At 37.9% G+C, this 15,543-nt stretch overlaps 3 protein-coding genes across 4 annotated transcripts; 1 reads left to right on the forward strand and 2 right to left on the reverse strand.

Moving 5' to 3' along the window:
• Positions 1–613: 613 nt before the first annotated feature.
• On the reverse strand, positions 614–5,764 carry LOC136240188 (probable serine/threonine-protein kinase kinX). Of its 2 annotated transcripts, none has more exons than XM_066031092.1 (5): positions 5,639–5,764; positions 2,026–3,615; positions 1,816–1,971; positions 1,401–1,673; positions 614–1,103 (listed from the first exon to the last, which is right to left on the reverse strand). In XM_066031092.1, the coding sequence occupies exons 2-5, from the start codon at positions 3,548–3,550 to the stop codon at positions 778–780; spliced, it is 2,280 nt and encodes a 759-aa protein (XP_065887164.1). In that variant the 5' UTR covers positions 3,551–3,615; positions 5,639–5,764; the 3' UTR covers positions 614–777. The 2 variants fall into 2 exon arrangements, with proteins under 2 accessions (XP_065887164.1, XP_065887165.1); XM_066031093.1 differs by having other exon boundaries at positions 5,618–5,759.
• A 139-nt stretch (positions 5,765–5,903) lies between these two features.
• LOC136240399 (uncharacterized) lies at positions 5,904–7,218 on the forward strand. Its single transcript, XM_066031366.1, has one exon. The coding sequence runs from the start codon at positions 5,951–5,953 to the stop codon at positions 7,136–7,138; it is 1,188 nt and encodes a 395-aa protein (XP_065887438.1). The 5' UTR covers positions 5,904–5,950; the 3' UTR covers positions 7,139–7,218.
• LOC136240398 (TGF-beta receptor type-1-like) lies at positions 7,181–14,120 on the reverse strand. Its single transcript, XM_066031365.1, has 5 exons — positions 13,917–14,120; positions 13,440–13,805; positions 12,358–13,329; positions 11,687–11,817; positions 7,181–7,459 (listed from the first exon to the last, which is right to left on the reverse strand). The coding sequence occupies exons 1-5, from the start codon at positions 13,975–13,977 to the stop codon at positions 7,307–7,309; spliced, it is 1,683 nt and encodes a 560-aa protein (XP_065887437.1). The 5' UTR covers positions 13,978–14,120; the 3' UTR covers positions 7,181–7,306.
• Between the last annotated feature and the right edge of the window lie 1,423 nt (positions 14,121–15,543).

The following is a 15,543-nucleotide window of genomic DNA, read 5'->3' on the forward strand; positions in this document are numbered from 1 at the left end:
GCGTAGAGCATGGTATGGCTTCTAGCCACAAACATGTATAATTCACTCCAATTATGGTGGTTGTTTACTGTTATCATTCCTAATATGGACTATAGAACAACATTCTTTGGTCAATAAAAGAAGTCATATGACGCTTTACACTTTTTGAATTTGCCTTCGGTGTTGCAAAAAGTAATAAATACCCTGTGCAAGCTTAAGGTGCTGGTGTGGGTTCTTCAAGCTGAGGCCTTTTTGATGCATGGGTTACAGCGACTGATGTGGCTTCTTATATACATCATTCTTTAGATTCCATTGTGGCTGTGTAGCTGCTGCTGCTGCATTGTACATGGATCTTATGTGCATTAGTACGGTGTAGCAGGAACAGTATTGATGATGGAGCCTGTTTCTTATGAATTGATATTGTTTAAAATAGTTCTCTTGCCGCACTGTTCAACCCATACACTTTTCTGTGACATGCAATGAAGCTATGCACAATCATAATCACAAAGTAGCAATTTAAATTATTAGTATAAGGTTACTACCATAAAGGTTGTTAATTTGTATAACAATAATGCCAGTTTGGCACAACTAAAATTTTACAGATTGAAGTGAACCGTGATCTGAATTGTCTGCATTATTCATCTTTTTGTGATTATTAATACTAGTGCCATATAGCTACATGTACATGTATTGATCTCATATAGTTACACATTATACTGCTGTACACACATGGTGTTCCAAATGACTATATACATGAAAATAATGTGCAAAGAAATGGAAAAATCATGGCTCTGGAAGTTATGTACACATTGCTTTTGGTAGCTGTTCCTTCAATCTCTTAAGCAATTGTTGGTGGCCAGTATGTTCATAAGCGTCTTCCAGTGCTTTCAAAAAGTTCAGAATGCTTTTGTCACTTTTGCTTTCCAGAAACTGTAGAAGAAGATTTACTTTCTGTTTACAAGGTATATCCATGTTCAATTGTTCTCTTTCTGCTGGTGTTAGAATTCCATATTTGTTTAAATGAGGAATCAGTGAGTCCATATTAATATATTTCCTCATGTTTGGATGTTCCTTTATGATATTATCCCACAGAGAATTTGATATAGAAATAATCATTGATCGATCTAAAACCATGTACACATAATACATCAGGTTTATAGTCATATAACAGCATATTTATTATACGCAGCCGAAGAATCAAAAAAATGAATAGGATTGCAATGCTTGTGCATGTACACAGTGTCTTACAATGTTAACATTTAAAGTAGAAAAATGTAACCAGCCCATGGGTATAATTTTACAGTTTTTAGTTTGGAATGGTGGTAACCCATATAACAGTTTCTCAACCTAATCTTTACAAAAGGAAACAAGGGTTTAGCTATTGTTGCATTACTCAAAGTTCTTGCACAATACCAACAAACCTTTTATGGTAATCGTAGCATATTTTGAAGGAGTACTGATGTTGTTTTCACTAGACGCCACACATCGGTAGTTACCAGTGTCATGTGATTGTAGCTTAACAAGAGTGAGAGTATTAGTGTGTACTCCAGTAGCACCAGATGGAATGGTACCATCCTCCCTCTCCCATTGATATGATGTTGTACCATCTGCCTCACATGTTAATGACACACTCATAGTATCACTTTCTAAATTCACTATTACATTTGATGGATGAGCAGTAAACTTGGGTACAACTATAATACGAAATAAAAAGCAGGTAATGTCATGTTTAGTAACCATTAATTTGGGTTTTTTGATATTAAATACATCAATTTTTATCCTTGCCAAATGATTATAGGTACACTTCTCTAGCACAATAATTATGTAGACACACACCTTGTTTGTCAAATTCATCCTCCAAGTTTTCTAAAGACTCCACAGCAGACAAAAAACTTTCGTTATCATCATCATCATTGTTGTCATAATCATTATCATCATCATCATCATCATCATCATTGTTGTTGTTGCTGTCATCATCATAATCATTGTCGTCTGGGTGGGTGTATGTCATATTACGCATACAGTAACAATATAACTAATCCATACCTTCCTGTAGTAATTTTATTGTCTGCTGTAGTGATAAAACTTTTCTTTGAGATGATGACAACTCCTGTTGTAATAAGAGGATTTTGTGTTTTAGTGATTCTCTTTCACTTGTAAATATTTTCCCTAACTCTACAGTTTCACTCTCAAGTTTTTGCACTTCATTATCCTTTTCTTTCAATTTATTAGATAGCAGCAAAGTTTCACTCTGTATTTTTTCATCTCTATCCTTCACTTCAGTAAATAATATCAAAGCTTTTTGCTCAAGTTGTTGTATTTTAGTATCTTTTTCTTTCACTTCCATGGAAAGCATGCTTATACAATCTGCTAGTAAAAATTGTGACTGCTTAAGCAAATTATCCTTAGAATACTGCACTGTTTCTTTACACAATTCATTTTGTCGTTCAATCTTAGCCTTCATGTCTTGAACTAGTTCCTCTTTTTCAGCTAACTGACTTTGCAACAAATCTTTTTCTTGTTTTTCATGCTGATAAGCCAGTTTTAATTGCTCAAGTTCAGCTTTAGTAAAGTGTAATTTCTGCTCAAGATCAGGCTCTTTTGATTGATACATCTGTAGAGATTGTACAAGGGAATATTTGTCCTGCTTATAATTAGTTATTTGTGGAGACTCCGTCTCTAATTCTGTTATATACATTTGAAATTCATTACAAATCCAAGAGGCAGCAGGCCTTAATGTTGGATCATTCTGCAGGCATTTGAGTGTTAGGGTATGTAAACATGGACTATCATTTCTCAATTCGTCTAAGAATTCTTTTCGTCGCTCAATTTCAGATACTTTTATGAAGGTTTTCTCTGATGGTTTATACTGATCAGTCGGTGTTGGGAATTTTTCTGTGACAGTGTGGACAGTCACACAGCCAAACGAAAACACATCTAAAGTTTCATTGTAAACAGGTTTGTGCTCTGTAGCTTCCGGAGGCATATGAGAAAGATTACCTGGTGCAGTAGATAGTGTTTGCCCTGGGTTGGCTAATGTTGGCTCAACCACCTTAGCTAGTCCAAGGTCACCTATCTTCGCTTCAAGATTTTCAGTGAGCAGCACATTGTTAGCAGTTATATCACGGTGGACAATTGGTTTCTCCTGACCATGCAGATATTGGAGACCACAAATGACATCATAGAGGATGTGTACCTTGACAAACAATGGCAAACGATTGTCTTGTTTCCCTCCAAGGAAACTAGCTAAATTTCTCCACATTTTCTCCATTACCAACAATGGAATACCACCTTTTAAGTGCACCCCAAGAAACTGTACAATACTGGGATGTTTTAATAAGCTAAGAGTGTTGATTTCCATATACAGTGCTTGTAGCGACGAATGACCACCACTGTGCTGTATGAGAAAGTTGTGTATTTCTTTGACTACACATGGTTTACCCTTGTACACTGCTTCATACACAACACCAAATGATCCTCTTCCTAGCTCATTAGGTGTAATGGTAAGATCTGTTATAACGGACACTTTGGTAGTGTCTAATTTTGACTGGCTTGATCCCCACCATGGCATCTTTATAGCTAGCTTAAGATCACGTCAGATGAACTAAATATGCAAGTGGGAGCACTCTGGATGAACTAAATAATTAAATATATGAATATTAGTGTGTGCAGTACATTATTAGCATAACAACCATGCATGTACATATTCAAATTAAGAGAGACAATTCCAGTGCAATAATATTATTATGGCTACTACAATCAATCATAGACGGAGGGACTCTGAAGTATTACAGTAACAAGCTTCACAGATTAGAACTGAGCTACTATTCTTGACCAATTCAAGTGCTATAAGGGAGAATTGTTAATCTGTTCAGGCAGTTAAAATTCACCTAATTCTTTCCATGCAACAGAAAACAACTTACTGTTTCCTTCCATCTACACTATAACCACTAGGAGACTGTTTCAGCCTCCTAATGCTATTGATGATGGTGAGAAGGTTACAGTTTCCATGGGAGCCACCACAAATAGACCGTTTGATCTACCTGAAGATTGTAAGCTAAGAAGTGCAGTAGTGTGGCTGGGTAGATGTGCATGGTCTTGAAGAGAAGTATATAGTATTCATGTGGTTATATAAACAAACAAGACCAAGCCAATAAAATGCAAGTTGTTCCCCTTGGATTTTCCCAAGACTATTTCATCATGTAGTATATATGACCAAAAGGGACCAATTGTGGTCTTTGATGAGGTTATGAACAATATAACACTGTATAACCATTATAGCATGTTTTGCTGATATTGCAACAACCTAAGATAAACTGGTAGGACTGGCCTGTGGTCTATAGTACCACACAAAGGCACACATTTAGGGCAGTGAAAAGCTTCTAAGTATTTTGGCACATTTTTGCTTACACTTATTGTAGCTGAGCAGTATGTAATATAGCTATATTACCCATTGTTCAATTACGTACATATATTCACTACATGCAGCTAGTGTATGCTAATAGCTATATGCATGTAGCTATAATGTAAAATTTAAAGATTTCATCATGCATTATATACTATAGACCACAACAATTTGCAATTGAGGCAAAAAATTTGCAAATTAGACAAAGCTTTGCTTGTCCAATTGTGCATATGCATGTGGAAATGTATTCTTATTGCACTGTAAAAAATAAAAAATGAACTGCTAACTTGATTGTTAGCAAAGAAGTAATTGACTCAAGTTAGTCAAGTCGGGAGGTCATTTTTCACATTTCATATTTTTTAAACATGGAAAAGATTTAAAAAGTAGCTTCACACAGCAGCTATATAGCTACTTATTTTTAACAATAATTGCAAGCTGTTTGATTACGTCACTATTTATATACTTACTCGTTTATACATTCTCTCTTTAGAAATCAATTTGTTGAAGGTTATAACGCGTCCAGGCCGCCATAATCATTATGTTTGCTGCACACAGCATGTTTCAATATACAAAAATGAGTTCGGGAGTGTAGCTAAGTAATGATTATCACGTAAGAAATAATGAATTATGAAATTATTACTCTATTCTTAAAAACCCATGTGGGCGGTGACGATAAACTGTGAATCAATTTGGCATGGCCTTAAATAGCTCATGCAATAATAAGTAACAATTAAAATTATTAATATCACCCAACTCTACTCCATCCACATAGTCACATAGGTCAGGCAGTATTATTATTATTATGTTGAGTAAAGCAGCACTGGCAGGTGCTCTAGATTATATGAGCACCTGCCAGTGCTCCAGTATTACTATACATAGCATATTTATATTAGTAATACACTAAAATGTAGTTTATCACTTAATGTAGATGCCATATATTCTTGCATTATACCTGCATGGCTACAGCACTAGACTGAATTCATGCCGGCATGCACTGTTTGCAGCAACTTAACTAGTTTAGTTTAGTTTAAGGTAAGGTGGGTACAGGAGGTAACAAAGGGAGGAGTACCACCTACAAGATTAAAGATTATCTAGCTTGCCGCATGGAATTCCCACGCAGCATGCAATGATTCATCTGATCAGCACATGGCATGAACATGATCAAATCGTGCCGATCACGTGTACATGTGTCGACATAGTCGACAAACGTATGAAGTTCAACATTTAACTCACAATATAGCCCTAACATCTCACCTAGCACCGTAGTAAAAGCTGCTTGAGACGTTGCGTCGACAATGCCTTCTTGTATAGCTAGATATATAACGTCGGTATGAATACTATGTGTGTTTAAGTATGCACTGGGTATAGATATAACTGCACATGCTATATATATATATATATATATATATATATATATATATATATATGCATCGAGGACTCAAGGTACGCATGCATGCACCACAGACCTATTGCATCATGTACTCGGTAAACAGCTCCCCCCTTTGAATAAGCACCTGCGCTTTTTTGCTGGAATATTCAAATGTAAGTCACGTGAGTTATTGGACGATGGCTGCCGACAAACCGAGGGACAAACTGCTGGAGGATACCGCCAAGCAGTTTACCATCCAAACTTTGAATCTGACAGAGCGAGAGCTGGGACGTGGTTCCTATGGAGCAGTGAGAGTAGCGGTGTACAGAGGAAAAGAATGTGTTGTAAAAGAGATCTTCCCGCATATCCAACAGAGCCATGTTCAAAAGTCGCGCAAAGCGCAGGACGCTTTCTTGGGTGAAATAAACACTCTGAGTACACTGAGGCATCCTTGTATTGTGCAGTTCTTGGGCGTACACTATCAAGATGGCGCCCCCCTGCCTTTACTGGTGATGGAGAAAATGCACCAGAGTTTACACAACTTTGTGGAGAAAACTCCAGATTGCCCGCCTCATGTTATTGCCAGCATTCTTCGTGATATAGCTTGTGGGCTTACTTATCTGCATGCCAAAAATGTTATCCATCGGGACTTAAAGGCTGACAACATTCTCCTAACAAGTAGTAACGATGCTAAGATTGGAGATCTGGGTGTAGCCAAAGTGATGGCTAGCTTTAATGAAGGTCAGCACATGACTAAGGAACCTGGTAATACTGCACACATGCCACCAGAGGCACAGGTAGACAAGGCCAAGTACACAACTAAATTAGACATTTTCTCATTTGGATGTGTTACTATTTATAGTGTAGTAAAGCAAGTCCCAATACCGACCGATAAATTTCGACGACTGGAGAGTCAAGAAGCATATGAACGTGTTGACGAAATTACAAGGAGGAAAAAGTACTTGGACAAGATGGATCATGTTCTTTGTTTACATGACCTGGCGAAGGAATGTCTGTCAGATGAACCCAAGCATCGCCCTGAACCAACAGAGCTAGTTGAAAGGCTGACACAAGCTATGGAAGAGTTAAAGGAAGGTGATGACCTTGAGTCTCCAAGTAAAGATTCCTTGGTTAAAGAAAACGCAGCTCTTCAACAGCAAGTAGACGAACATTTTAACTGGAAAAGAATTTGTTTTCTACTGGTAATAGCTTTCTTCATTTTGTACTTCATCCACTGGGTTAGCATCTGTAATGAAGCAGCTAATGCTTCTCCAAGATTGCAACAAGCTTGTACCCCTATTTTGAATATAGAACAAACTGTCGAAACAATGCTAGGTTCTGCCAAAGATACTTTGTATTCACTCACAAAGGGAAATTTTTTCTAGAAGATAAAAACCTATTATTTGCACACTGTTACTGTACTAAAATTACATGTAGAGATTCAGATTGATATAATAATAATGTACATTAGACTACAAATAGGTTTGGAGTGATCTGTGTGATCAAAAAGTGAAAATTGAAAAAATATACAATTTACATGTAATTGAGTACTATTAAGGTTTGGTGTTCCCTTCAAGATTGTCGTTCTTGTCTGCACTTTTGTGAAGGATGTCTTCCAGGCGTCGTCGTATCCTGAGGGCTGTCAACCTTGCTGCTCCATTGTGGTGCCAGCACTCATTGAGTAGTTTAGCCAGTCCAGAGTATACCTGATAAAAATTATGGTTGTGTAACAGGGGGATTGTGTACATAGCAAACAAATCCAGTTAGCTCACAGCAGCTTTTGTACATACGTAACACACAGACTATACTGAATGCTACATCACACAGGAACATACAATTCTTTGTGAGGTGGCTATGATATAGTGACAGGGTGTCAGTCCCTTCATCAGTTTTGATATGCTTTACCCATCGCCAAACTATCGACGCAAATCAACTGCAGTTTTCAAACTACACATTTCAGTGATTTGTCAACTCTTTTACATGGAGTCAAAGTATGGAGTAGCCACATGAAGAGCATGTAGATATTGTAGTTAACTATAAAGGATCGCCATTCTTGCCTTTACAAAAACTAAGGCTCCCAGAAACAGTGCTAACTGATATTTGTATGTACATAGGTAGTGTAGAATCAGTAAGGCTTGTTGGAGAATCACTCTGACCAACTCAAGGCTTGTTTCAATGCCAGTCTTTTACATTATGGGGAATCAATGTCCAGGGAGTATATACAGAACCTCAACAGTGTCAATAATAGTTGATGGGCTAGCTGATTTATGGTGTGTACATTTTCAACACAGTTCTGTGATAAACGGGTTAACACCAAACCTGATACAGTGGAACCTCAGTTATCCGGACCCCACTTATCCGGATTCTCTGTTAACCGAAATACGAAAATGACTGCTCTATTAGAGTAGTGACTGTTAAATTAGGGTATTTGAAAATAATTTAAAAATTCTTTATGCTATTTTCAGGTTATTTATACACAATTTCAGACGTGTTGCAAAGATTTGGAAATCCTCTCAGTATAGATTACAAACAAAGCATGGCACTACAATAACTGTGACATCATGATGTACCCTTACACACTATGCATCCTTTCAACATGACATTGAAGGAAGAAGAAAGTCTTTACTCGCAACACTCCTATTTGTCAACATTATACCCTCCCTGTTTTGTAAAATTTTTCTGAGAGATTGCTCAGTATAAAAATAGCTTGTCTTGTTAATGCTACAGCCCATGCAACAATGGAATACCCCTGAATCAGTACTGGGAGTGCATGAAATGAGAAAGGGCAGTCACCTACTCCAATAATACATTCAATAAAAACATAAAACTTAGTTCTGTAATGCAAGTCTGAAAGTTAACATCTAGACTAGTGCTGAAACGATTATCCGGTTATTTGATTATTCAGTCGGTATGGCACTATTCGATTTGTTAGCACACTATTCGAACAATCGTTAGTGCTTTGTACACTGTATTCAGATGGAAAAGCCAGCCTTGAAACTTAAGATTGTGAATGAAGTGATATATCTATGCTATAAAAATTAATAGCTTATAGGCTTTACCTTGCTCCCTAACAAAAGGTTTCAGTACTTATTCAATAGAAGTGTAAGAATCAAATATTCGGTCGTTTTGTTATTCACAGCTATTCGAATAGTAAAAGTTGCCATTCGTTTCAGCACTAACTCAAGTACATGGGTATATTTCAAAGGCCTTCGTTTACTGATGTGCCTACTTGTACAGTATCTTAATGATAGTCTTGCCATATAGGAGATACCCTATTCAAGTATTCACACATACCACTGAAAATGGGTGTAGCCATTCACTGGACTGGACTCGCATAAAATTTGCTCAAACACATTTTTTTCAACCACAAACACCTTTTTCAACCATTAAAAGTGATTACATAGAGCAGTATACCACACATGGAGAGGGCTCTTGTCCTCTCCATGTCTTGTCTTGAATATTAGAGGCACATACGTACAGCTAACTGTAGTCTGAAGGTCTGTAGGACACCTGGTCCTACAGCCTGTTTAAAGATGTGCATTTGAAAAAGGTGCTAGTTTTGGTGGTTTATTTAATGGTATAACTTTGGTCTGAACTCTTGTTACAGTTACCGTATTTATTGCAAATATACACCCAGTGAAAATGGATTCAATCTCAAAGCATTGAAATTTTCCTGATACCCAGAGCCCTTTAGCATGGCATGCTCTTTTCATGCTATAGCTAGTGTGCTTAGTACACTATGGTAAAGCTGCACCATGTCCCCATATGACTTCTGTTACCCTCCACTTAGGAGGACTTTGTTACAAGCCCAAACCATGCTTTAAATAGTTTATTAACTAAAGAATACAGATACTACAGAATACACATTACCAAATAGCACAAATATTTGATAAGGTAAAACTTCAGTGATATGCTAAAACAGTACATTGGTAGGAAAACACACACAAATCACCCTCAATTGTTTGGACAATATTATACACAATGTTTTTATGAAAAATAGAAAAAACTTAATAACTGATACGGTAAGGAAAGTGTGCGAGAGAGTGAAGGGACACAACACACACAAATATACTGGCCTAACTGCCATGATATACTAAACCTAAATATTTTGAGGGGAAAATCTTTTCGCTTCTTGAGGTTTGATGGCTAACAGCAAAAATTTATCCTTGAAAAATTTAGACCTTCATATATTACATACATATGGGATCATTTGCAAATCCGCGAAATTTTCATTTTTACATTGCTCAACCTCGAAAATATTGCCCCTTGAAATATTTAGGCTATATGGTAACAAGCCGCTTAGTGTAGCATGATTGATGTTGTACTTCTTTAAAACCACTTGACTTAACTGCTGATTAGAAGTTAAATTGTTTAATTAGTTTAATGGTTCGCTTTGTAGATGGCCTCCTAGGCCCCACCCTATACAAGTAGACATGACAGAACAGCTTATGAGAAAGCTAACCTTCATATTTAATACAGTTCGTAAATAGCCTTTTTGTTCAAACGGAGCCTTATTGCTCACATACGTAGGTATGAGGACAGACTAGCAGGCACACAGATTTTCTGAGACCAAAATCGGCTAACTGTGGGAATGAGTCCAGTTTTTTTTAAAACTGATACTCTTCATACGTTTTCCTTCAATGATATATCACAAGTTGCTTTGGGCAAACGGAAACTTGATGCCTACTGGGAAATTCAGTTCCATTTGAAAATTGTAGTGTTTGCGTGATGACAAAACAGGCTTTAAACAATGTGACTACATCACCATGTAAACCGCTTATTGTCAAACGGAACTGAAATCACCAGTACCTATCTGAATGTCTGCCAACAAGTCTATGCACACACAATCATCTTACATTGCACTCACATTTATACAGAATCATGGAATGAGTGGGAACAAACATTCCCCATTAGCAGGCTGCTGATGGCGTGTGGGTTCTACTTGGTCTAATATGGATTCTTCAGACTACACATGTGATCACCAAACCTAGTGTGTACTTATGAGCAAAATTGTAATGTTCTAGTACATGTATTTCCACATGAACCTGTCTACATGGTAGTTTACTTCTATGGCTGTCCTCTTCAATAAAATCAGCAAATCATTTATTTGGGAACTTTACAACTTACTGAAGGTAGCATGCCATCTGCTTAATAAGAAACACAGCAGGTGCTGAGAAACACCTGCATTCTGAAGACAATGAAATGTGCACAACCAAGAGTTCATAATATTTAGGATACACATACAAACATTATGAACTCTAGGTACAACTTGTGTGGCAGCCTGTTAAGCGTGGATGTGTGTGTGTGTGTGTGTGTGTGTGTGTGTGTGTGTGTGTGTGTGTGTGTGTGTGTGTGTGTGTGTGTGTGTGTGTGTGTGTGTGTGTGTGTGTGTGTGTGTGTGTGTGTGTGTGTGTGTGTGTGTGTGCGCGTATATTTGGGAAAGAGACAAATTGAATCTGAAAGGGAAAAAAAATCATAATTAAATGTGGTCGCTTGCTGGCCAACTACTGATGGTCAACAACTCATGTCAGATGGAGATGGCATAACAAAGTTTAGTAATTACATTAGCAGAAACTTGAGATTCCTACTCTTACACAAAGAATGCTGTTGAAATAATTTATGTTAAAGTACACAGTGGCATGCACATGTATGCCACCACACACACACGCACCCACACTCACATACACACACACACACACGCAGACACACACACACACGCAGACACACACACACACATGCAGACACACACACACACATGCAGACACACACACACACACCCTCACACACGCACACACACATGCACGCACGCACGCACCTACGCACGCACACACACAGAGGCAGGCATGACTGTACATAAGTCAAAACACCAATTTTCAACAGCAAGTTATAATAGCCAACCTCACCAATACATGACATCATTACTAGTCACTTACTGGACTCTGATGCCAACGGTTGAGAATCACAGGACGACGTTGCTCCACACACACAACATTGTACATCTCCTCAAATGATGGGTCACTTGGTACACAGTCATAATAGGGCAGCTGTGGCTCTTCAACAAGTCCTAATAGGGAAATGAAATGGCTTCTATTTATAGTTGACAATCATGATAGTCACATCTACAGAAAACATACAACACAAGTATTTTAAATCCTAAAAGCATATCCTATTGTCTTTCAAATGGAAATGAATCACTAGTGAATCAATCACTGATTTAGCTGGTTTTCTGGACACAGTCTGTTTGGTTTACCTGTCCATCGTAGTGTGTGTGTGTGTGTGTGTGTGTGCGTGTGTGTGTGTGTGTGTGTGTGTGCTATGTGCATATGTTATATTGTTTAGGAAAAAGATAGACAAATGCTAGCAACATCAGGGACCAAGCCTTGTCTACTACAAGAATTGGTACACATGCTCGGTGACTGCAAAACTAAATATGATTAGTCATTAAAGGCTCCCAGTATTATAATCGTTCAGCCCACAACTCTTTTAAATACAAAAACTACTTGGATCACGTTGTGGGAAAACCTAAAAAATTTAACACCTAATAACTGTAATTGTAATTAATTAACACAGTCATGAAAGTAGAAAAACACCAGATGCCACTCACCATTACACTGCCCTCTTCTCATGATCTCCCACAGAACTAGACCAAAGGAATAAATGTCAGCTCTCTTGAATGAATCGAATATTTTCATGTTCATACTTTCGTCAAGTATTTCTGGTGCTAAGTATCTCTTAGTACCAACTTTTCTAGTTGGTAGTTCTTCGACAGTGTCACTGTTAACAATGTGTCGAACAGCTAACCCAAAATCTCCAATACACAAACTAAGGTCTTTCTTGACAAGAATATTTCTGCTCTTCAAATCACGATGAGCAATGGCTGCTTTTCCGTCCGTTCCGGTAATCTCTGAATGAATGAAAACAAGCCCTGAGGCAATATCATTGGTCATTTCTACCACTGTGGTTTCAGCCAGTACATAACACTGGAGATAATCATAGAGATTACCATTGTCACAAAACTCTGTTATCAACCAGTTTTCTATAAACATTCCCGCATCACTTCTGTCAGCTGCTATATATCGGAGGATGTTGGGATGTCTGAGGTTGCACCTGATGTAGATATCCTTCTCATGCTGCCATGAAGCCTCCTCTATTGACTGAAACACTTTCACAGCGATATCTTCTCCTTTGTAATAGCCACGCCACACTTGGCCATATCGTCCACGTCCGATCAAATCCACTCTGGTGATCTGCCGAGAAATGTGAGCCTGCATCAAAAGAGGTGCTCCAGCATCACTCCCAGCAGACCAGTCAGTTGAACTAACAGTAATATCAACAACACTAGATGCTGCCTCGATGCTGATAGATGGTGCAGCTTTAACTGGTTGTTTAGCATTGCTCCGATAACATGAGAATAGGTACATTGATAGGACAACAATGATGACAATAATAACAACAAGAATGATGAGGGAGAGAACCACTATGAGGGCAATAGCGTAAGGTGGCGGAGATGAATCTGAACTGCTTACTGCTTCTTGTGTCTCTGTTACATTTACATTCCCAGTTGGGAGTGGATCAACTAAAAAAGGATTATCCAATTATATCATTGTCTACTCATACCAAACAACTAAATAAGAACACCATCAAATGGTCTCAACTACTAAGGAACAACAAATACAATAAACATACCAATAGTAGTCACATTGATAGTAGCAACAGTACTACTAGTAGAGGTTAATACAGTAGTGGGCACGGGACCAACACTCATGTTGGTTGGCGGCTCAGTACTTATGCTACGACGCCATTCATTAAATAATTCGACTGAGTTACAATAGTCTTCATTGTAGCAACAATAACCAGCTCCATCCGATGTAGTTATTGCATTGTTATTTATATCACATGTACTCCTTTCTTGACCATTTAAATTCGGGGGTGAACGTTGGCGACAGTACTGGAGTGAGTTCTCAAACACTACACACAAACCGTTACACTGTACAGCAGTACCATTACAGTCGTCATTGACTAGGAAACCAGGTGTACAATGGCACCACAAACCTGCTTAGAGAGTAAGACATAATACATGTACAATACAATTTAGCATACAACTAAGCTCACGAAAAAGAAATATGGAAAGAGCAAGTTACGAAGTTAACAGTCACTGCTTACCGGTACAAGTCTTGGTATAGATGACGAACAACGTAAAATACAGCAGTATAAACGACTTCATTCTTCTCTACTAGACGTTCTATTTCTTAACCAACGGACTTATCCCGCATGCGAAACCATGTCTACACAGCACTGTGTTGTGAACTCGCACGTGGGTTGAGCCATGGTTGTGCCTATGGTTTTTACGCGCAGCGCGTAAGGGGGGATGCGGGGGTGGACTGAACAGCGTGTCTTGCCTATCGCCTATCTGTGGACTTGTTATTATAATTTATTACGCTAGTCTGGAGGTGCCCGCCCCTTCGTATATAAAATCTCTCTTTATGCGAAGGGGCGGGCGCCACCAGACTTGGCTTTCTTTTGCATCTATCCAAAATAGTACTAGCAACCTAAATTTTACATTATTTGTAGGTGTCAATGTCTTAAGTCACTTCTCCAAGTTTTAAAAGGATAGCATAAATAAGTCATGAGATATGACATTTTAAAGTTGCAATCAGTTTTCCCATACATTGTCAATGAGAGGGGCAACAGTTGCCCTTTCTCAGTAATCACACAAATCATGGGATTCAAGGTGTAGTATCTATGGTCATATCTTATGACCTATATACACTATCTATTTAAAACTTGGAGAGCCGGATTATTGTTGACATTCACATCTACAAATTAAGTTATATATGATGATATACTTTTGAATTTTTAGTTTTTGCATACGTTGAAATACCTCATTTTTGTGATTTCCCAAAAGAGGCAACTGTAGCCCTCTCACATAGATATGTATGGGAAAACCACAAATTTCAAAATGTCATATATATATCTTATGACATATAATATGCTATCCTTTCAAAATTTGGAGAAGTTACTTTAGACGTTATCACCTAAAAATAATGGGAAATTCAGGTTGCTGGAGGCAACGGTTAGCTATAAAGCCTTATTACAGAATTTGTCTAATACATTAGTTACATGCATGTTTCTGATTCCCTTCTCACAGGTCCCTAGTACGCCAAAACTGTGTTGTCATAGTTTGCCATTGACAACCTAGGCCTGATTATGTGGTGGACACCTCTTTCCCACTTATCCATTCATTCTACCTATGCAAGTGGGCATACACTGCACTCTGGCACTTAAGTCTCAACAATGATATACTTTTTACAGCCATGATCAAGCCGATTGTTTCCATTTTGGTCTTTAAACTTAGCTTGTTGAGGTCATTGCCAATGCTCATTTAATAGGGAATACCGTAGGAAAATTTTCATGGTATGCGGATTGCCAACCAAATATAGTAAAATTAGTATTTTTCATGGTACAAATTTTCATCATTGAGACATCAATCTCTAGTATATGAGCTGTAAAATATTTAAACTCCATAGATAAACATCCACAAAATTCACGAAAACTTCTTGCAGAGCAGTGAGTAGTCTCATTTAGTCTAATAAAGCAGTCAGGTACGTATGGCTGAAATAATTAATTTTATTTTTCAAACTACCTGGTCACTATAGTAGATGAAAAATAGTCCCCTACTTTGCATATACTGATTTACGAAATTTCCATGCTGAGGATGCCCCCATTCCAACGAGTTTGCTAACTACGTACCTCTTACTGTCCAGACATTGTGGTATATTTTCCCAGAGTC

Source organism: Dysidea avara, chromosome 12 (assembly GCF_963678975.1).
Source record: "Dysidea avara chromosome 12, odDysAvar1.4, whole genome shotgun sequence".
NCBI lineage: Eukaryota > Metazoa > Porifera > Demospongiae > Dictyoceratida > Dysideidae > Dysidea > Dysidea avara.